At 32.2% G+C, this 23677-nt stretch overlaps 1 protein-coding gene across 2 annotated transcripts in view; it reads left to right on the plus strand.

The window, feature by feature from the left end:
• Nucleotides 1-23677, plus strand: part of NCAM2 (neural cell adhesion molecule 2) — a 577130-nt gene that overhangs the window by 535313 nt on the left and 18140 nt on the right. Inside the window, exon 16 of one of the 2 annotated variants that reach the window (XM_066259098.1) lies at nt 93-199. The exons of the other annotated variant lie outside the window; for it this stretch is intronic. Coding sequence (XP_066115195.1) covers nt 93-199 — 107 coding nt within the window. Of the gene's footprint in view, nt 1-92; nt 200-23677 lie in introns of those variants that run through there. 2 annotated transcript variants of the gene reach the window in all.

The following is a 23677-nucleotide window of genomic DNA, read 5'->3' on the forward strand; positions in this document are numbered from 1 at the left end:
TCTTTTTTTATTTTCATATTTTTAACTTTACTCTTTTTGTTCTTAATTTTTTTATTCTTATTCTATTTTCAAAAACAATTTTCATCATGCAGATAAATGCTGTGAAGCAAATAAAGGTGAAAATGGAAGCCAGTCATGGCAGCTGACTGCTGCTGGGTTTTCTTTCATTATAGCCATAAGTTTGTCTTGCATGTTTTAATGTTATTGTTATATCATAAGATATTCCCTTTTATACCCTGCAAATTTAGAAGGCAATCGAAAATTATAATAAAAGACTTTCTAATAGCCAACTAATGATGCATGTATATTCACCCATAAACAATTAGCTTTTCTTCTTTCCCCAATTATCAACTTATAGGTAGATAATTTGTCAGAAAATCACTGAAGGAAATTAAAGTGTTTCTTTCAGGTACCAGTTCCTTGCTTCATTCAAAAATTTTCTTTAATTTCTCCAGTTGACCTTGTTAAATGCCATGCCATTTTTACTAGGAATTTCAGCATTCACTACATCTAATCTTCCTTCATTTTATTATATTGTAAATATAACTTCACATCCATGGTCATATATTGTATAAATTGTCATTTTATTATGTAGAATTGTGGATCTTTTATATTAGCTTTAATTGTTATTCTTTTAAGTGAAAGTTTCCGATATAAAGACATTTATAATATATAAATGGTAGACCTGGTCATTTTTATTCTATTAGATGTGTATTCCTATGATGGTGCTCATTTTGTTTTATAGATCTTAAACTTCATAAGAGAAATAGATATGAAACAGAGTTTCTTCTTTTGAAATTGAAAACTAATAAAATAAATCCAGACCATTTTGTAGTATGTAAAAACATCTCTATGCAATTGCCCAAGAGTAAATGATAAATTTAGTTTTAAAAGTTACACCCTGTTCATTTGACTTGTGTTGTGTTTTGAGCTGGTATCAAGTTCTAACAAAATACATATTTATGTATTAGATTTTTCTGAGCACCTAAGAGACAATTAGTTTGCAAGGATCAGAAAGAGAAGTAATATTTTAGCTACTCCTTTTCAGAAGATTGGATAATTGAGAAGGAGGGGTTACTATATTCTCTTTTAAAGGATGCTGAGTTTGAGGGAGTAGCATGAGTAATGATTTTTATTTTTTATTTTCATTCACTTTGAAATGATAAAAGGTTCATGTATTTTCCACTCACATTTAACCTTACCAAGTGATTCTCACTACTATTCAGCATCATTAGGAAACAATCAGATTTACATATATTCACAAGAATGACCAAACCTCACATGGTAAATATAATTATTGGGTCTGGGCTTTGACATTGATTCATCAAAAACCACTTCACTGTATGAAAGTATTCTCTGTTTCTTATCAAAGAATACCTAAAAGATCCTATAATGTAAGGTCTAAGGCTAGACTTGCCTTCATAGTCTGTTTTCTTTAATTATCTTCTCCAAACTTTATTCACTGCTGTTCTTCCTTCTGACCTTTCAACAGCCCTGGTATAGAGAAGTGACCCATCCCCAGATGGGTGACACACCTCTTCCCTCCTTCCTCCCTGCAGAATAAAGGGGCCTCCCAATCTGTGAATTTTGGGAATCTAACATTTTTCAGTAATGTTTTGTTTTAAATAACCATAACCAATGTGAAATAACTATAATTATTATTATATTTCATGATGTCTGAGTTTGGAAAAGATATGTAGGCATGTTGATTCCTAAGGTGTAGAAAATGCTGGGAAAGCAAGGAGTTTCAAAACACAGGATTTTTTTAAATTTATTATATCCTGACTTGATATTTCCAATAAATTACAAATCTTTCCATAAAAAAGTCCTGTAGAAATAACTTTGAGTATTTAATTACAAAATATTTTTGTGGAGAACATGGAATATATCTTTATTAAGATAAGAAAGTTGACTTATTCCTTTTGTTTTTGAAATTTTCTACTCTACAACTCAAGGTTTCAACAGTGATATGAAGAACACTCAGTCAAGTACATGACACCTGACTGACATTTTGACAGTTCTGAAAAGAATCTAAAATTAAAATTCTATCTTAGCAGAATTATTTCCATTTTAATGAGTTGCTCATTTAGACTTTAAAATAAGTACAGAGCAAGTTGTTAATTCTGAAATTAATAAGCAAGCTATCATTTGGACCAATTTTATTCTTAGAAAAGTATTTATTTTACAACTCTGAGTTTGCATAAATTCTTAAAAATATTATTAGACCCTTTAAAATAATAGGCTCTGTGCTTTGCTTTCTATAAGAAATTGAAAAGCACAAAACTGTGAACAGTGCAACTATTGCATTTCAGTAAATGAGACCTTAGAGATTGTAAATAACTTTTTTTGATTATAAAAAATCATAATAATATGTAAGTGTTGCTGAATTATCTTTTTTTATTATCTAAGCTTTCATTTTGTTATATGCACCAATAAAATTAAACTGACAGTACTTTATCTAACTCCTATCTATAGGTCTAAGTAAAATGTGATTATTTGTTAAGCAAGACATAAAAATTCAACTTATTTTAAGTTTTTCTTTAATATGAGTCAATGACTTTTTTCTAATCTAATTGATTTTCAGTAAAATTTTGTGTCTTAAATGTATAATTATGAACTGTGTATAAGGTGTTTGTGCCTATATAAATTGAGGTATATATCATATCTATAAGTAATAAATTATTTCAAAAGATTGTCTTGATCATATTTTACCAGTAACAGAGCTAGATTGATGTGTTTATGCGTGATTGCCAGTATCTGCATGTGGTATTTCAGGATAAATGTTATGCAAACCTGAATATCTTCTTTTACTCTTTCCAACACTTTGCAAGTCTGTCTTCCTTTTTCCACATATCATTCAGTTTTAATAGTCTCTCTATTCTAATTCAAATTTAATAATTATTTATCAGATAATTATAAGGCCACCAGCACCATGTTTTATATATGCTAACAGATTAAGCCTCGGAGGTAACAGTTAATTTTCTTTCCTACAAAATTTCTTCTTAAATGGAAAAACCTTACAGAAATTACTAAGTTTGATCCTTTCTCTCCTAATATTAGTATTCATTGTGCATAGGTATATTTTATAAACTCTACAATTGAATTTTTTCCAAGAACATCATGCAAGTACGAATGTATGCATTCATGTTGAAGGACATGGACAAAATTAAAATTTTAAATACTTGTTTTATTTATCTTAAAATTTTCTTTCTCTTTTCCTCAGCCTAATGTATCTTGAGTGTTTAACATGTTAATTATATATATTATATATATATATAAATATAGATTATAGATATTGGATTCACATTATATATATAACCTCAGTTTTATAGATTCAAAACAAATACTTGTACAAGTAATTTCATTTCAATAATTTTGACTTTTTAAATAATCACCAATTCTTTTTAAATTAATAATTAAAAATACAAGTAGACACCAAAGTTGTTCATAGCTTATATGATGTGGGTCAGTTTGGAAACCATTAATTTAATTAAAATGTTTTCTATATAAGAATGCCCAATTATTATATTGAAATTAAATTAAAACTAAAATAAGCAAAATTTCGCATTAGTTTCAACTAACTATGGACATTTGGATTTTTTTATTTATTTTTAACAAAACAGAGCGTGCAAGAAAGGATTTAAGCTATGCACTTTTGGATCAGGATTAACTGGCAGATCCATGAAAACCTTTTTTTTATTAATATGGTATTACTACACTAAAAATGACAAAATAAAATTTTAAATTACAAGTAACTTTAGTGATTAGAAATGGATATTTAGCTCCATTATACATTATTTCAGAATGTTTTGGTCTAGCATTCAAGAACAGTTATACATACCTACTTTATATACGGGGGTCCTCAGGTTACAAGACAGTTCCGTTCCTATGACAGTGACATAACCTGAATTTTGGGGTAAGTTGGAACACACCAAAACCTAACACAAATGGAACACTTGCACTTTTAACAATCCCAAGTGGCGTAGGTGAGCGTTTTGGGGGACGTCAACTCTCTCACTCATAGGCTGCATAACTGCATAGCCTTCCGCCACACGCAACCAAACCAGTTTGCCCACACAGTCCATCAGTACAATGCTAATGGCATAAGTTGAAACACTCATATCTCAATTTTTTAAAATTTTTATGGGAGTGAACATCATAAACTCAAAAAGTTATACATCAAGACTGTTGTAAACCGAGGGTCCCCTGTAATATTTTCAGTTTATAGTGATTTATAAATAAATATCTTTATTTGTGTAAATGATCTGAAAATTTCAATCCTTTTGCTTTTGGTTATATTAGCAGCCTTAAGTGCTTTAAATAATATATTATGGTACTACCTAAATTTAATATAGTCATTTATAATTTGCTTTAACTCTATGTATGATTCCACTTGAGTAAAGATATAGGATCATTTAAAGTCATGACTAAGTGTATCATTTTATGCATTTCATTAAGTTTCAAATTCTGACGCATAGTGTAAAACTCCTTTAAAGAGTTTTTGAGTGAATATAGATTAAATAAGATCTCTTATTTTGATTTATTTCCTTTCATTCACCTTCCTTCTAAATTTTTCTTTCATCTCCTGTTTGTTTCCCTCCACTGCTCCCTCTCCATTTCTGGACATAAATACGATGCACTTCTCTATTCCTACTTCTGTTAATCATGGGTAAATTTTATAGTGCCTGCTTTTGTGATATAGATATATATCATAAATCCTCACCAAGGCGAATGCATTGAGTTAGCACCTCAAATTTATATATATCAAATTATTGAAGATACAAGTGTTTTACAAATAGCCCTTGAAATGATTTTAATATAAATTGAAATTGGTAAAAGATCTATTTTCAAATCATTTATGTGACTGAAAAAATGAAGAATATTATTTACTATTAGTAGTTGATAGTTAAACTTAGAATTTATCAGAGTTAATTTTATCTCAACTAAAGAACAAAAGTCTTTCTAACAGTTCATTAATGTGTTCTCTTCCAATTTATCCCCTATATTTGAGTATTATTCTAGAGTTAGCTATTTTTAACTTTTAAATATAAAGATCTAGTATTATCTCTTTTTACTTTATTGTACTTAAGATCTTGAAAGAACACACAAAGATTATAAAAGTATATAAGCACTATCACAATTTTTATGTAAGGCAAAGGATTCAATAAGGTTAAATCTAAATTAATTGCTCTGAAATGAAACAAAGATGGGAGTTTAATATCAATACTTTGTTTTTCAAATACCTTTGATATTGTTTTTATCTAAGATTATGAACTAGACAAAAAACTCTAGTCCTATACTCCATTCCCAGTGGCTATTGACTATTTTCAAAGCCTTAAATATACAGCTCTAAATATTACCAGAAGAGTGGAATGTTCTATTTACATCAGTTTTAGGTACTAATAAACAAAGATGAAATTAAAAACAAATAATAGCAAAGGAAAATGCTTAGCCTATATTCAAGTATTCTATTAGTATATCTGATACCTGAGCTGCTACTAATATCCTCATGTCTTTGTTGGTAGACTATTATTTTACCTACTTTTAAAAACTTGTTTGTTCAAGTGGGGCTGAATTTCATTAAGTGTGAATGAATCTAATGTTGATTGTATTAAACCTAGGTACATTGCAAAATTTCTTAACTGTGTATGTGCAAGTTAAATTTGGTAATTCTTTATTCTATTTTAAGTAATAAAAATATGAACTTACATACTGGAAACAATGGATAATATAAGAGTAGCGTCATTTTAAAAAGTAAGCCATATTGTTTTAATTCTATGTGTATACTAAATGGTCACTATGAAATAAGCCCTCTAGCTAATAATTATTTTCTAAAAGCAAGCAGTTAAAACTTATTGTTTTAAAAAATATCCACAATTCATGAACCTTTTTAAAGAATATTTTTATCTCACATCTTACATTGATTCTGTGTATAACACTTCTGTCTTAAAGTGACTACTTCTGATTATTTTAATTGCATTTGTTTTCATCATTGTTTATTTTCATGAAGGTAATGTACATATTATTAATGTATTGTCTTCAGTATCATCTCTTATTTATACCCTCAACATAATATTCAACACTCTGTGTAATCTTACGCATGTGTTTCATAGTATATTAAATGTCATATTATTTTCTGTACTTATGTGTCTCCATTGTAATAAAGAAAACTGAGGAAAAGCTTTGTTATATGTGTTTTCTTTATTACTGTACAAAACTTTTCTGTCCTTGTTCTGTGTTTTCATTTGTAACTTGATCAAATCCAATATTTTATTGTAATAAACATAATAATTGATTGGTTTCTTTTTTGGAAGAAATAATACATCAGCAGCATACAAATATTGTAAAAATGATTTAGAAACAATAACAAGTATTGTATTGTTCCTTTCATAGTAAACTTAATTCTAGGGTCTTCTTAGAAATGTTTATTACTAGTGTGAGGCCAGAATAATTAGATGATAACAGTGAAATACATGAATATAGTTAATAATTTCAATAATTATTGAATAGGCAATAATTGTTGAGTAGTCTCCATTAGTAGAGGTTTATAAAAGTGATAATGATTAAAGTGATTTTTTCAAATTACTCAGATTAATATATCATTGTTATTCAGCTTAAGAATAAAGTTATAGAAAGTCATTAAAATTCTTTGCTTATCCACACCAAAGTATGAAACATAAATAACTTTGGAAGTTTACAAATAACAATGAAAATAATATAATACAAAAACAGAGCACCTTTTATTTTTTAACATGTACTATGTCACACACTGCAGAATGCCTAAGTGCAATATTTTGTTCACCCTACATTCACTTTGAAGTATTATTTTCCTATATTTCACATGAGAATGATGAATAATTTATATAGTTAAGAGTCACAATTGGAATGCAGATCCAGGGTACTTAATAAAACATTAAATCACTTTTGTTTTGTTTTAGCCCTGGACCTGGATTCAAATACTAATTTTTTAAAATTTAAATGATTAAGTTTTTATAAACAAAAAAATTATAATTTCTGATTTGGACATGAATATATATGCATCTTTTACAAATATGGTTGTGTTGCACTGCCAGATATAAATGTAGTATAGAAATTACAAAAGAGCCTGACCAGGTGGTGACGCAGTGGGTAGAGCGTTGGACTGGGACAAGAGGACCCAGGTTCGAAACACTGAGGTCGTCAGCTTGAGCACAGGATCATCTGGTTTGAGCAAAGCTCACCAGCTTGAGCCCAAGGTCGCTGGCTTGAGCAAGGGGTCACTCGGTCTGCTGTACCCCCCAGTCAAGGCAAATATGAGGAAGAAATCAATGAGAAACTAAAGTGCCACAGTGAAGAATTAATGCTTCTCATATCTATACCTTCGGGTCTCTGTCCCTCTCTCTGTCTCTGGCGCACACAAAAAAATAAAATAAAAAGAAATTACAAAAGAAAATGTTCTTTTAAAGTTTGCATTATTTTAAGGAACACTTAATTTTTTTTTATTCTAGAACAGACCACTCCCAAATACATATCTTAATATATATACAGTACTACCAATTGAAACATATTTTTATAAATTTCAAAATAAAAGTTTTAATAAAATGTCTATATTTTGCTGTAAATTTGAACCTTTTTCAGTTGATACAATAGTTATGGAAAGAAGTTCTGTATTTTGGGAGAGGAGTTAAATTGTTTTTCTATATTGTTCTTTTTATTTTTTCTTGAAGCCTCATTACAATGAGATAATATTGTTTGACATTTTTGTCTGTAATTGTTTGACATTTTTCTAGTGACAGCCACATTAACTTTCTATTACTTTATTGTTTTGAGTCACTGTGAAGAAGCTAAAGAGATTTGAAGAAATCTATTCTAATATTCTAATCAAACACCATTATTTTATTAAAGAAACTAAGGATGAGAGAACTCAAGTAACTAATTGATAGTGAAGCAACTGGAAATCTGTTTTCCTCTCAACTTTGTTTTGTTAAATTACACTGAATCAATTCTATTCTATACTTATGTCTTCGACATAGTTTTATTACTTTCTTCTTAATTAGTCAATAGAGAAAATTTTGTGACAAAGTAAAGGCCATGCGTTAACCAATCACAGTCCCTGCCGGGAGTCATGGTACTTCTGTAAATCAGCCATTATCTTTCTCATTTCAACTTGTGTGTGCAGCCGATTTCCCATTATCAATGAATATCAAATTAAACTTTATCACTTTCTAATTTTTATACATTTTCTAAAAATACCTTCTCAAATGACGTTTACATAGTTAGTAGAAATGTCTTTTTCGGTTATATAAATAGTATTTTTACTTACTGTCTAATAAAAACGAAAGTATATAATTTCATCCCAGAATCTATTTTTTACATATTAAGAAGTCAGAATAAACAGTTTCAGCACATTATTTGATGAGTGGCTTTCTGTTTGCTTCTCTACTGATTTCTCATAATAAGTATTAAAATATTGAAAAAATCACAATAAAATAGAGTAATTTTCTTAATTTAAATGTAGTTTTAAAATCATCTCTTCAAACTCAGATTTCCATTTTGAAGAATCTATTAGCAACAAGCTTTAATTTGCTATTGTTTGTTTGCTACTGTTTCTATATAATTTCATAAAGGTTAAACTGGGTATGTACATTCCATGGAAAGTTAAACGCAAAACTCCCTAATGCTTTGAAACAAGAACATATTCATTATAAATGTCCAGTTTAGAATATTTATACATATTTAGAATATTTAGTTTTAATACTATAACTTGATTTTTTTAAAATATATAATCTTAATGAAGAAATTGAAGTCTCTAAGACAAAATATTGTGAGCATCTAAAACTTGAAGTTTTGTAAAACTTGTTATAAATTTCTTGGAAAATCATAATTCCAATTTTATATTCATATTTTTTATTTATTTTATACATTTAGAAAATTTAAAGGTATGTATATTTCAGGATTCTATAATAAATAGATTACATGGTTTGGAATTTCAACAAGCAAATTATAAAATAATTGTATTTTTACCTCATATGGTTATGATTCAATTGTGTAATACTGTCTTTTAAAAATGAATTTTTTGCTTTTGCTTGTAAAAAGAAAACTTTTCTACTTTTAACATGTGGTTAGACTGTTAATATTAACAGAAAAATGAAAATGACCAGGTAATAGTTGAACTAAATTATTTAATTCTTTATCACTGATCAATATCTGTTTTGGTCATATTCATTTCAATTTAAGAAGTTACTTTTTCTGCTAGTCAATAAAAACCTTCATTATTTTATGAGAAGTAACTAAATCACCTCCACCAAAGCAAACTGAACACATAAGAGAAAGCTGCATATGGAGAAAGTCTATATTTTCTTAACAACTCTATAGTTAGTAAGTTAATAACAAATTTCAGAAGTAGCTGTTTGTTACCTGAAACCTATGTACTCCTGTCAATGTCACCCCATTAAATTTAATTTTTTAAATACAATTTTTAAAAAGTAGCTGTTTAAATAGGTAATTATGAAATTATGGAAGTCAAAATTTCCATAGAAGAATAATAATTATTTATTAGATTGTTTACTTTTTACAGGACATTGTTTTAAAAAGATAAATATTGAAACCTTAAGGGTGATTGAGCATATATATATTTTTAAATTGTATGAAAGTTATGGATCATTCATTTAAAAGTATAAAGAATAATTGTACCTAATTGTAAATATATGTTATAATATTTATAGTATTATATTTATCTCATACTGTGTCTATTTTAAAAATATATTAAGGGACACTAATGATGTAAGGTTAATTCACTTACTAATGACAAAAAAAAGACTGAGTCTAATGGTTTATTTACTCTTTTCTTCAATCTAAATGTCTACAGGGTTGCTTGCTTGTATGCATTATAGAAATAAATGGGCATAGAATAGGAGACAGGGAAGACTGGACAGACATTCCAAGCAGTAGTCCAGGCCTCTGCTACTCTCTACTGACCATTATAACAGGTTTTTCTTTTCTGTCTGGGTATATCTAACAACTGCCTGTCTGCCATCTTTTCTGAAAAGATCACTCTTAGGTTTTGTGGGTGGTGGTATTTATGTCAAATTTTTTTGTTAATTTATTTGTTTATTTATTCAAATGCAAGGTCCATCTTCTCTAACATCATTTATCAGTTAAAAAACCCTATGCCCCAGCCACCCCAATAGCTTCTCTCTAATAGCTAAATATGTCTTCTAATTTCCTGGTTTAGAGGAAATATGTTTTCCTTCATACGTCTCCCTCTTTGCTCATGTCATGTTCTGACTGAATGGACTCTGCTCCTATGAACAACCTCTTCAACAGCATCTCAAACGTTATTCTCTCCATCATGCCCTCCTTGACCACTAACCACACTAACTTATATGCTTCACCCACCTATCTGCTCAGGTCATGTTTTCTTTTTAACCATTAGGAATACAATCAATTACACTGATTTCTAGTTACTAAGTTACATCTTACTCAACCCACCTAGTACATTCTGTGTCCCCACAGTAGAAACCACTCGGGCTTTTTCTAATTTTATCTTCATAACTGATTGATAGAGCTGTTTAATAATATGATATATTAAAGGATGATCACATGTTACTTACCAATTTACCCCAGTGCAAATATATTATTTTTATATTATGAAATGACTAGAAGATCTTTTGAAAAGATTTAATTTATAATTATGCCTGTGTTAACAAACATATATAAGAAGGACACCCAGAAAAAAAGTACGGTTTTAAAAGTATAAATGCTATTTATAGAATATACATGTTTACAATTCTCTTTCCATTACTAACCAGATATCCTTAATTAGCTACATTTTCTTGCATTAAATCATGCTTACTTTAAAAAAAAGTTATAGATTATCAGTGCTGTCTTTATACCAAATAATACCTCTTAATAAGAAGTGATTTGGAAAAAATATTCTGAATGGCTATTGAATGTATATAAAACAAGTAATTATACATGTAACAGCACATTTTGACAGTAGAATCAAAATAACTAAGGAAGAGACAGTAACAAGGAATATGTAATGTAAAATACTATCAGAAAAGGAAGATTATATGCAAACAAATTTGGTAATAGGCAGTAAACTGTCTATATCAATATTGTTTACCTGAGTGCATATAGAAAAGACATTTTGTTAAAATGTACTGAAAATTGCCTGAAAATTTAAGACATACAAACAATACTAGGCATTATTGCTATATTTGAGTAATGTTGAAATAATTAATTTATAAATAGAAATTTATAAATAAATAAATTTAGCTTAGAATTTTTAAAATCTAAAAATTTCTATTTCCTAAATTAACATGTGGATACTACAAATAGAATTTTTAAAAAGCTAGAAAATTACAGCCTGTCCTGTGGTGGCGCAGTGGATAAAGTGTCGACCTGGAATGCTGAGTTCCCCGGTTTGAAACCCTAGACTTGCTCGGTCAAGGCACATACGAGAAGCAACTACTACTTCCCACTTCCCCTGCCCTTCTCTCTTTCTCTAAAAAAACAAAAAGAAAGAAAAAAATAATAAATATTTTTTAATATTTATTTTTATTTATTTATTCATTTTAGACAGGAGAGGGAGAGACAGAGAGAGAGGAGAGACAGAGAGAGAGAAGGGGGGAGGAGCTGGAAGCATCAACTCCCATATGTGCCTTGACCAGGCAAGCCCAGGGTTTCGAACCGGCAACCTCAGCATTTCCAGGTCGACGCCTTATCCACTGCGCCACCACAGGTCAGGCTATTTTAATATTTATTTTTATTTATTTATTCATTTTAGACAGGAGAGGGAGAGACAGAGAGAGAGGAGTAAATATTTTTTAAAAAGCTAGAAAATTATATAAAAAGAACTTTCATATATGTATTATTCCCCAACATGAACTTTTATAATTTGTTTATACATATGCAAAGAGCTCCAAAAAACTCAATATATGTTTATTTAAAACAGCAAATTACTGATTCTAAAATTAAAAAATCCCTCCTTTTAATCCATGTTAAATCACAAAGCTCTTATAAACAAGTACAATTGTACATAATTGTATACTTTTCTTATGAGTATAACTCCACTTTGATTTTAATATACAGGGTTGGGCAAAAGTAGAGTTATTATTTTGCTATTATGACATTCTTTTGATTTAATAAAGCTATTGTAAGAATCATATCCTGCATGTGTTTTTTATACAAACTGTAAACCTACTTTTGCTAACCCCTGTACTTTTAAAGATTTTTAATTTTGATATTACAATATTCCTTTTTCAGAAGTCAGTCCCTTACAAAAAACTGTTATTTTCTCTTCAGTGATAACAATGTTCTTTTCACAGCCATCACAGATGACTAGCATCACATACTTTTTTTCTTTAAATTGTTCATTGAAAAATGAATGAAATTATATGTTGTACCCACACAATTTTCATTCAGCTAGTTCAGTCAACAGTCAAATATCTGAATAATATGAACTCAAATGAACTTAAAATGTCGCTTATAAGTGTGTTTTGTCAGGAAGCTGAATGATGTAAATGTCTTATTATCTCATTAATTCTGCAGCTGTCCAAAAGAGAGCCAAGATACAACAGAATAAAAGATAAAAACACAAAGGAAGAGTTCTTTTTGTTTTTTCGGTAGAAGCCTTGATCCATTTTGTAATAATATTTTGAGAGTATTAATTTTCTATTTATTTCAATGAAGATGAATGTGTCTAAAAGAGTGTGCAAAATAACAATAACAATAAAGCAACTATAATAATAAAAAATACTAATGGTGAGTTAAAGAGGACTAAATAAATTACAGAAGAGTTGAATAGCAAGTAAAGAATATACCCTTTTTCTCAAACTGAGAAAAAGTCAATGTCACCTATCAGACAGAGTTAGAACATTATTAATAATTATCTTCCTTTCATTTATTTTGACATCCATCAAGAAAGATTTTAATTTGACATATAGATTAAAGAAATGAGCAAAAAGATAATTTACTATGTGAATAATAACTAAATAAATAATTAAAGTGAAATATTTGTTGTGTCTGGTCACATTTTAAAAAATGCTCTCGTTTCTCTTCAGATCGCATAAATCTTTCGCCTTTTACATTTTAAAAAATGATTTGGGGGGGGTGTATTTTTTGAAGTTAGAAGCAGGGAGGCAGTCAGACAGACTGCCGCATGAGCCTGACTGGGGTCTACCCAGCATGCCCACGAGGGGACAATGATCTGCCCATCTGGGGTATTGCTTCTCTGCGGCCAGAGCTATTCCATAGCTCCTCCTGAGGCAGAGGCCATGAAGCCATCCTTAGTGCCTGGGGTCAACTTTGCTCTAATGGAGCCTTGGCTGGGGGAGGGGAAAAGAGAGATAGATAGGAAGGAGAGGGGGAAGGGTGGAGAAGCAGATGGTTGCTTCTCATGTGTGCCCTGACTAGAAATTGAACCCAAGATTTCCACACACCAGGCTGACACTCTACTGCTGAGCCAACCAGCCAGGGCCAAAAAAATGATTTTAACTTTAGGCCTTATTTAAGAGAATTTATTAACAACCAACAATAATAACAAGCAACTTTTAACATATAAATATGCATTTATAATTATTTTTGTGCATCATAGTTTATGAATGTTAGTAATATTCAAATAAATGTTTAGTAAGTAAACATACTTTGTTAAAATATAGGAATTTTTGGGATAAAAGTAGAAATCTAATTTTTAAAATAAGGTACTATAAACAAATAATGAGTACTAAGAAGTTACTGTATAAACCAATATGTATAACTAGAAATAATACCATATTTGTATAATACTTTGAAATTCCCAATGTACTTCCACATATGATTATTAAGTAATATTTTAGTTAGACTATATGGGCCAATTATTACCCATATTTCATCAATAATGAAACTAAATTATAATTATGTTTTAAATATATCTAACAGTGGTATGAAGGACATAAAACAGGAAAACAAATACCATTGTGGAGATTTAGAAACTAGCATTTCATTATTTATTTTATACTATCTTTCTAATTTATTTTTTGTTTTATAATTGTACATTGCATTTTTCAAAGTATAGATATTATATGTAAAAAATATCACCTATTTGCAATTTAAAAGAAAAACATAACTTAAGAGAGTATACCCAAATTTTTCTCTAGGTGTATGGAGAAACAATAATAGAAGTGGCTTAGAAAAAGAATAAAAAATCTAATCATGGTTTCTTTTGAGTTTGCTGTTCTTGTTTTTTAAATTATTTTGAATTAATACCAAGTGGTATTTTTAATCAGTTTTGCTTATACACTTTGCTATGATTTTGTTATTTCTAATCAATACTGTTAAAGAGTATTGACCGGACATTGGAAACCTCAGAAGTTCAAACATTTATTTCAAATAGGGAAGATAAATATGAATCAAAATTGAACAAATCTATAATTCAGGGATTAGCATAAGGCACTGTAAATTCGGGAGGTCCATAGTCATGACAAAGAACAAAAACATGGTATTTAAGCAATGGAAATAGTGTGACATGCTCAGATTGCTAATATCAATAATTTTAACATTTCTCACTTTAAGAATTTTTAATGAGGAAATCAAAGTTTTTATTTCATTTTTTAAATTTTTGGGGTTTTTTTTTTAGATTTTATTTATTCATTTTAGAGAGAGTAGGCAGAGAGAGAGACAGAAAGAAAGAAGGGGAGGAGCAGGAAGCATTAACTCCCATATGTGCCTTCACTAGGCAAGCCTGGGGTTTTGAACTTGTGACCTCAGCATTCCAGGTTGACGCTTTTTACCCATTGTGCCACCACAGGTCAGGCTATTTCATTTTTTATTTCTATTTGTGATTACACCCACAAAGGTGATATGAAAGTCATGTTGTTTCAAATATATAAAAATAAATTTTTGGAATTATTTTTTTCAAAATATATAAATTAGAATTTTTACACATATGCCTGATACCCCATTTAGTTTAGCTGGGAAAAGACAAGTCCAAAGACAAATCTTAATCCAATTTAGGTTCTGTTGGGAAGGTCCCATATTCCTTTTAGAAAATAGAAAGTTTTACAAATGCATAGTAAGGTATTTCTCTACACAACACAGAATTGAAGAATATTATTTTCTTTCTTAACAAGTTGGTTATTTCAGGAAATGTAAAGGTTGTAGCTCTGTCTATACTGGGGGGATATTGTGATTATATTTTATTTTCAATATTCTATTTTTATAGTTGTGAAGGATATTAAAAATTTTAAATTTTTTTATAAAATATTATGTTGGCCCAGCCTAGACCCTAGTCTCATTTTCTATTCCTCGGTTCTTTCTACTACACTTTCCTATTCTCTGTTTAGGGAAATCCTAGGAGAAATATCACAGAAAATATATTTATTAATTTAAGATAATTTCTAAGGCTATACTGAATAGTGAGTTTGAAAATCAGCTAGTCTGACATAACACAAAAAAAGCTGTGAAATTCTTAGGGATTGTTGTTTTTAAATAGTGCAATGTGACCTGACCTGTGGTGGCGCAGTGGATAAAGTGTCAACCTGGAAACACTGAGGTTACCAGTTCAAAACCCTGGCTTGCCTGGTCAAGGCACATATGGGAGTTGATGCTTCCTGCTCCTCCCCCTTCTTTCTCTCTCTCTCTCTCTCTCTCTCTCTCTCTCTCTCTCTCCCCCCCTCCCCCACCCCTCTAAAATGAATACATAAAAATAATAATAATTAAAAAAAATACTGCAATGTGCCCTGGCTCAGCGGTAGAGCGTCGGCCTGGCATGCGGGGGACCCGGGTTCAATTCCCGGCCAGGGCAAATAGGAGAAGCGCCCATTTGCTTCTCCACCCCCCCTCCTTCCTCTCTGTCTCTCTCTTCCCCTCCCACAGCCGAGGCTCCATTGGAGTAAAGATGGCCCAGGCGCTGGGGATGGCTCCTTGGCCTCTGCCCCAGGCACTAGAGTGGCTCTAGTCGCAGCAGAGCGATGCCCCGGAGGGGCAGAGCATCACCCCCTGGTGGGCAGAGCTTCGCCCCTGGTGGGCGTGCCAGTGGATCCCAGTCAGGCTCATGCGGGAGTCTGTCTGACTGTCTCTCCCCGTTTCCAGCTTCAGAAAAATATAAATAAATAAATAAATAAATAAATAAATAAATAAATAAAGCAATGTGATTTATTTTAAAAGTATGTATACCTTGAATTTATAAATTGCTTTGATATAGACATTTTAATTATGTTTATTCTTCCTAACTATGAGCACGGTATATGCTTCCACTTGTTTGTGTCTTCCTTGATTTCTCTTATCAATGTTTTATAATTTTCTGAGTACAAGTCTTTAACCTCCTTGGTTAAATTACTCCTAGGTACTTTTTTGTTGCAACAGTGAAGGGGATTGTTTCCTTAATTTCTCTTTCTGACAGTTCATTGTTCATGTATAAAAATGTCTCTGATTTCTGTGTATTAAATTTATATCCTGCCACCTTGCTGAATTTGTTTATTAGATCCAGTAGTTTTTTGACTGAGACTTTAGGGTTTTCTATATACAGTATCATATCATCTTCAAATAATGATAGTTTTACTTCTTCTTTTCCAATTTGGATGCCTTTTATTTCTTCTTCTTGTCTGATTGCTGTAACTAGGACTTCCAGTACTATGTTGAATAAAAGTGGTGAAAGGGGGCACCCCTGCCTTGTTCATGATTTATCATATGACCTCACTCATTTGAGGAATCCAAGGAATAATGAGAACAGAGGAACGAAATTGAGACAGAGGAGGGATCAAAGGGACCAGAGGAAAAGAGGACAGAGGGAAAGGGGATGATAGGATGGGATAAACCTGAAGGGAAGGGGGGAGGGTGCTTTAGGGAGGGGGGTAAGGGAACTATTGAGGGGAATAGGGGGGAGGGGGATGCATTTGAGGTAACCCTAGAATCTATGTAAACACAATTAATTAAAAAAATAAAGAAGAAAAAGAATAAAAGTATGTATTACCATAGAGTGCATATTCTGTAATTCAAGATTACCACACTTCTAGTGAAAGCTCTTACTATTAACTGTAGGACTTTGTTAATATAAAAATCTTATCTTGCATATGAATGAAATCATATGGTTTTTAGCTATTTCTGACTGACTTATTTCACATATGTGGGATATAAAACTGAAATTCACAGACACAGACAAAAATATGGTGGTTACCAGAAGGGATGGGAGTGTGGAGGGGGAGTAAAGGGTAAAGGAGACCAAATATATGATGAAGGAATATTTGACTTTGGATGATGAACACACAATGCAATATACAAATCATATATCATAGAAATGTACAGTTAAAACCTTTATAATCTTTTTAGTCAATATCACCCCAGTACATTTAAGAAGAAAGATAAAAATTTTATTCTTTTTTCTTTTCCTTTGTTGTGTGTGTTGGAACCCAGCGAATAAAATTACATTTTGGGAATTTATCTATAATAAGTAAAAAAAAACTTAAATAAATGTCTAACAAGCCTAAAGATTTATGCTAATTTTTACTAATTCTATTTTAATAAATATGCAAAACCAGCTAATAGTCTAAACTAATAAGCAATCAGTGAAGGTTTGTGAGGCAAAAATGGGATAATGATTTAAAAAAAAACTTTGTGGCCACAAATAAATCTTGAGATTATCCAGATGTCTGATACTAAAGTAGCTGACCATTTTGATTTAGATGGAGTCCAACGGTGGAAAGGTGCCTGTTCCACCTCTTTTCACAAAGAAATATATATGTAACTATATACATGTATAGATTTATACCTATATTTTCTATTCATGAGTAGATGTTTGAAAGTGGGTGATTCTGGGCAGTATAAATAAAGAACATCTACATAGAGGACAAGTATACCTACCTCAGTTGTAGGAGAATATAGTATCTAGTTATGCCATGATGTATGTCAAAGAGTTCTTTTAAATATATTTTTGTTGTCTTTCACACTCTTAAACTGCTTATTTACTATAGTAATATCTTTTATGAAAACAGCTGCCATCATTCTGAAAACAAAAATCAAACCTCTTCTTTAGGACCTATTAAATTAAAAGCATTTTTATTCTTCACCACTTTATCACCTTTTCAAGTCTGAAGGTAATTCTCAATATGCTTGGAGAAGATTATGGGTACACATAAAAAAAGAAATAAATAAAATACTGAACAATTTAAGGAGTTTAAAAAGGGCCAGTTTTATGAATATAGTGCAATTTAAAAGAAAACAGTATTAGGCCTGACCTGTGGTGGCGCAGTGGATAAAGCGTCGACCTGGAAATACTGAAGTCGCTGGATTGAAACCCTGGGCTTGCCTGGTCAAGGCACATATGGGAGTTGATGCTTCCAGCTCCTCCCCCTTCTCTCTCTGTCTCTCTCCTCTCTCTCCCTCTCTCTCTCTCCCCCTCTCTCTATCCTCTCTAAAAATGAATAAAAAAAAAGAAAACAGTATTATAAAATTTCACAGAAAATTAAGTTTGCAGTAGTGAGTTAATTTCCATGATAGAAACATGAAAAATCATGCATATAACAAATTTGAAATTAAGATTATTTTTCTTATTTTAATAGGTTGATATTATATTTTAATAATAATTAGAATGGCATTATATAATTACATCTTGGGAAAATGTATTGACATAGTTAGTCTACTTCTAGATTTTATGAAGACAGAAGTGTAGCTGGGAAGGAAGTTACTGAAACTCATTCAGAATGTTTTTTATTTTTGCTTTCAATAATAAAATATGTAATAAAAATATTTTAAATTTTTGATTCTTAAATTACTTATTCTTAATTCTAATACAAAATTACCTTTTCAAAAGAGCAATATGGAATAATCTTCAAAAGGGAAACAAAAAGCAAGGATACATATAATTAACACTATTTATTTATTTATTTATTTTTACATTTTACTTTTTAAGCCCTGTATTTACTTTATAAAAATTTATATATTTATATGTTTGGGTTTTTTTATTATTATTATTTTTTACATGGACAGAGAGAGAGAGAGTCAGAGAGAGGGATAGATAGGGACAGACAGACAGGAACGGAGAGAGATGAGAAGCATCAATCATCAGTTTTTCGTTGCAACACCTTAGTTGTTCATTGATTGCTTTCTCATATGTGTCTTGACCACGGGCCTTCAGTAGACTGAGAAACCCCTTGCTTGAGCCAGAAACCTTGGGTCTAAGCTGGTGAGCATTTTTTATTTTGCTCAAGCCAGATGAGCCCGCGCTCAAGCTGGCAACCTCGGAGTCTCGAATCTGGGTCCTTGGCATCCCAGTCCAACGCTTTATCCACTGTGCCACCGCCTGGTCAGGCTATTTATATGTTTTTAACTTAATATTTTCTTTTTTACTTAAATATATTTCTTAATTTTTAAATTACAGTTGACATACCATAATATGTTTCAGCTGTACAACTAAGTGATTGGACATTAGATAACCTATAAGTGATGATTCCAATAAATCTCATAGCCATCTGACACCATACATAGTTATTACAATATTATTGCCTATATTCCTTACGCTGTACTTTACATTCCATGTCTGTTCCATAGCTACCAATTTGTACTTCTTAATCTCTTCATCTTTTTCATCCATCTCTCCAACCCTCCTCCCATCTGACGCTGTCAAAATATTCTTTGCAACTATAATCTGTTTCTGTGCTGCCTGCGCATTTTTTATTTTTAGATTCAGTTGTTGATAGATATATATTTATTATTTTATTATTTATATTTCTGACCTTTTTGTCTTCTTTTTTAAAAAGATCCTTTAACATTTCATACAATACTGGTCTGAAGATGAACTCCTTTAGTGTTTCTTGTTTGGAAAGTTCTTTATATGTCCTTTGATTATAAATAATAGCTTTTCTGGGTAATCTTGGTTGTAGGTCTTTGCTTTTCGTCACTTTGAATATTTTTGATTGAATCAAAATGCTTTTATTTGTTTTTGTTTTTTATTTTGTTTAGAAAAATAAATTTAACAGGGTGACATTGATCCATAAGAGTATATAGGTTTCAGGTAAATGTTTCTATAGCGTTTGAACTGTTGATTATCTTGTATACCCATCACCCAAAGTCAAATCATTTTCCATCATCTTATATTTGTCCCCCAATACACCATTTCCCCTACCCCTTACCCTGCCCTTCCGTTCCCCTGCCCCCTGGTAACCACCTCAATTTTATCTATGTCCATTGTCTCAGTTTTAGATCATCCCTATGTGTGAAATCATACTCCCTTCTGACCTCAAAAGTTTCTATTGAGAAATCTGCTTATAAACTTTTGTAATTTCCCTTGTAGGTAACTGTTTTTATCTTGTTGCTTTTAAGATTCTCTTTTTGTCTTTAACCTTTCACATTTTAATTATAATGTGTCTTGCTGTGGGCCTCTGAGTTCATCTTATTTAGGACTCTATGGTTGTCCAGGACTTGTATATCTATATATTTCCTTTGCCAGGTTATGGAAATTTTCTGTCATTATTTTTTTACATATATTTTCAATTCCTTGTTCTCTCTCTTCTCCTTCTGGCAGCCCATGATGTGAGTGTTGGTACACTTGAACTTTTCCCAAAAGCTCTTTACACTATCCTCTTTTTTTAGAGAGAGAGAGAGAGAGGAAGGGAGAGAGATAAACATCAACTTCCAGTTATGTCAACTTAGTTGTTCATTGATTGCTTTCTCATATGTGCCTTGACCTCAAGCCAAGCCAGTGACCCTTTGCTCAAACCAGTGCCTTTAGGGCTCAAGTCAGCCACCTTGAGATTATGCTGATGGTCCCCCATTCAAGCCGGTGACCCTAGGATTTCAAACCTGGGACTTCAAACCTGAGACATCAGTGTCCCAGGCAATGCTCTATCCACTGCATCACCACCAATCAGGCTATACGATCTTCATTTTTTTTGAATTATATTTTCTTTTTGCAGTTCTGATTGGGTGTTTTCTACTTCCTTGTTTTCCAAATCTGATTTGATCATCTGCTTCATCTGCTTTACTGTTGATTCCCTATAATGTAGTCTTCATTTCAGTTAATGTAGTCTTCATTTCAGTTAATGTAGTCTTCATTTCTGACTGGTTTTTTTTTTAATGTTTTGTTGTTCTGTTTTTATGTTTTCTTTTTGTTGAAGTTCTCCCGAAGTTTATCTACTATTCTCCTAAGTTCATTGGGCATCCTTATAATCATTGTTTTTCTTTTTTCTTTTTTTCCATTCATTTGAGAAAGAGAGAGACATCAATTCATTGTTCCATGTAGTTGTTTCATTTAGTTGTGTACTCATTAGTTGCTTCTTGTACATGCCTTGACCAGAATCAAACCTCAGCACACTAGGATGATGCTTCATCCACTGAGCAACCCAGCCAGAGTCTATAAACCGTGTTTGGAATCCTGCATCTAGATGATTGCTTGTGTTTATTTTGTTTAGTTTTTTTTCCAGAGTTTTGTTCTGTTTGTTCATTTGGGACATGTTTCTTCACCTCCTCATTTGAGCAGCCTCCCTATGCTCTTTTCTATGTATTAGGTAGAGTGGCCTTATGTAGTAAATGTTTTGCAGGGTCCAGTGACACAGCCTTCCTGTTCACCCACGTTGGTCACTTCACGTGCACTTCTCCACACGTGGGCTATGTACCCTCTCCTGTTGTAATTGAGCCTTGATTGCTGTTGTTCATCAATTGGAGAGATTTACATCCAGACAGAGTTGCAGCCCCAGAGCAGGACTTATTTCAGCTGTGCTCTGGTGCCCACTGAGTGTGTCATTTATAATGATGATTGGGTAGTGTTTCCATATGGATCTGAAGCTGGCCACAGGGTGCACTGGCTCTGGGACCTCCTGCAAGATTAAGGCCTAGGTCAACCACCACCATTGATCTTCTCCAGATGACATAGCATGAGCTAAAAAGCAATGTGCAGCCTGCTGCTGCTTGTGCTGAGCTTGGAGAGGACAAGTTGCAAACTAAGGCTGGCTGCCTCTAGTGCTGGGCTAGGGGCCATTTGTCAAGAGGTACAAGACATTCTGAGGGTAGCTGTTGCATGTTTGGAAATTTTAGGAAAATGTAACATAAGCTAAGAGAGGCCACCCATATGGAAAAGCCACTAGAAATAGCTTGTGTAGGTCTACAAGTTGATTGGAGTAGTCTCAAGGAATTACCAGAGTAGGTAAGTGGTGCTAACCCAGTTGATGGAGACTCAGATATGGTACCAGCTTGCAAGTTTGGTGGGGGTAGGCTCAGTAAAGGAACAATGGCCTCTGCCAGCACTTTGATCTGGCAGAAAGTTACCCGTTCTACTTTCGAGCTCATGCTAGACAACTCATTTCCTTCCCATATGTCCCTGGTTCCTGTAGAGCTGCTGCCCCTACACTGAAGCTCAGGGAGTGAATCTTACTATGTCCATACATGGGCCCTTTAAGAGGACTGCTTGGGACTCCAAAAGCCCTCTGTCTCACTTAGCCACATTTTTGCTGATTTTTACAGCCAGAAGTATGGAGATTTCTCTTCTGGCACTGGAACCCTAGGCTGAAGGCCTGGTGTAAAGTCAGAACCTTCCCACCTCAGGGGAAACTTCCTCCCAATTTTTATCTGCAACACATGGGTGTGGGACCAGCCCTTCTGCAACCTTAACCCTCCTTTTAGTCTCATTGCTTCTTCTTTATATTTTTAGTTATATAGCACTTCTGTTCAGCTAGATTTTAGTTGGTTCTGAATGATGGTTATTCTGTAGTTTAGGTGTTTTGATGTGGTTGTAGGAGGATGTGAGTACTACTTTTACCTACATAACCATCTAGACCAGAAGACCTTATACTTTATTTAAATAGTTGTTCCTCCACTAGTAGTATAAGGAAAAATGGATATTGTCATTCTATAAAAAATGTTTACATTTTAATTAATTTACTATATTTTATTTCTGTATTCTGATGATTTGATGATGAATACTGAATATTAAATATTTACTCTTAACAAGTATGAAAAAATATAAAACATGAAGCTAAATAGTCTTTATTTTTCCCCTTTAGACCTCAATTTTCTTATCTGTAAAATAGACCTATTAACATTTTTTTTAATGGACTTGTTATTGAAATTATATTATAAAGCACATGTATAGGTATTCTGGAAAGCTAAAAGGAAAAAGATGAATTTAAAGTTCTTTAAGTGATTGCAATATCCATTTCAATTTGTTAAATAATTAAACCCATAATTAACTTTTTCGTTTTTTTTTTCTTTTTTGTATTTCTCTGAAGTTGGAAATGGGGGAGGCAGTCAGACTCCCGCATGCGCCTGACTGAGATCCACCCGGCACGCCCACCAGGGGGCGGTGCTCTGCCCATCTTGGGGCGTGGCTCTGCCACAATCATAGCCATTCTAGTGCCTGAGGCAGAGGCCACAGAGCCATCCTCAGCGCCGGGCAAACGCTGCTCCAATGGAGCCTTGGCTGCGGGAGGGGAAGAGAGAGAGAGAAAGGAAGGAGAGGGGGAGGGGTGGAGAAGCAGATGGGCACTTCTCCTGTGTGCCCTGGCGGGAAATCGAACCCGGGACTCCCGCACGCCAGGCCAACACTCAACCACTGAGCCAACTGGCCAGGGCCTAAACCCATAATTAACTTTTAAAGGAATAATTTTCTGTATGCCTCTGAGAAAATAAATTACTGCTACTCCTCAAATCCCAGTGATGTAATTTTGCTTACAGTTATGATGGTTTCATTTGTGAAAAATCCAAAGACAAATAAGCAAGTGTTCACACC

Source organism: Saccopteryx bilineata, chromosome 2, assembly GCF_036850765.1.
Source record: "Saccopteryx bilineata isolate mSacBil1 chromosome 2, mSacBil1_pri_phased_curated, whole genome shotgun sequence".
Taxonomy (NCBI): Eukaryota; Metazoa; Chordata; class Mammalia; order Chiroptera; family Emballonuridae; genus Saccopteryx; species Saccopteryx bilineata.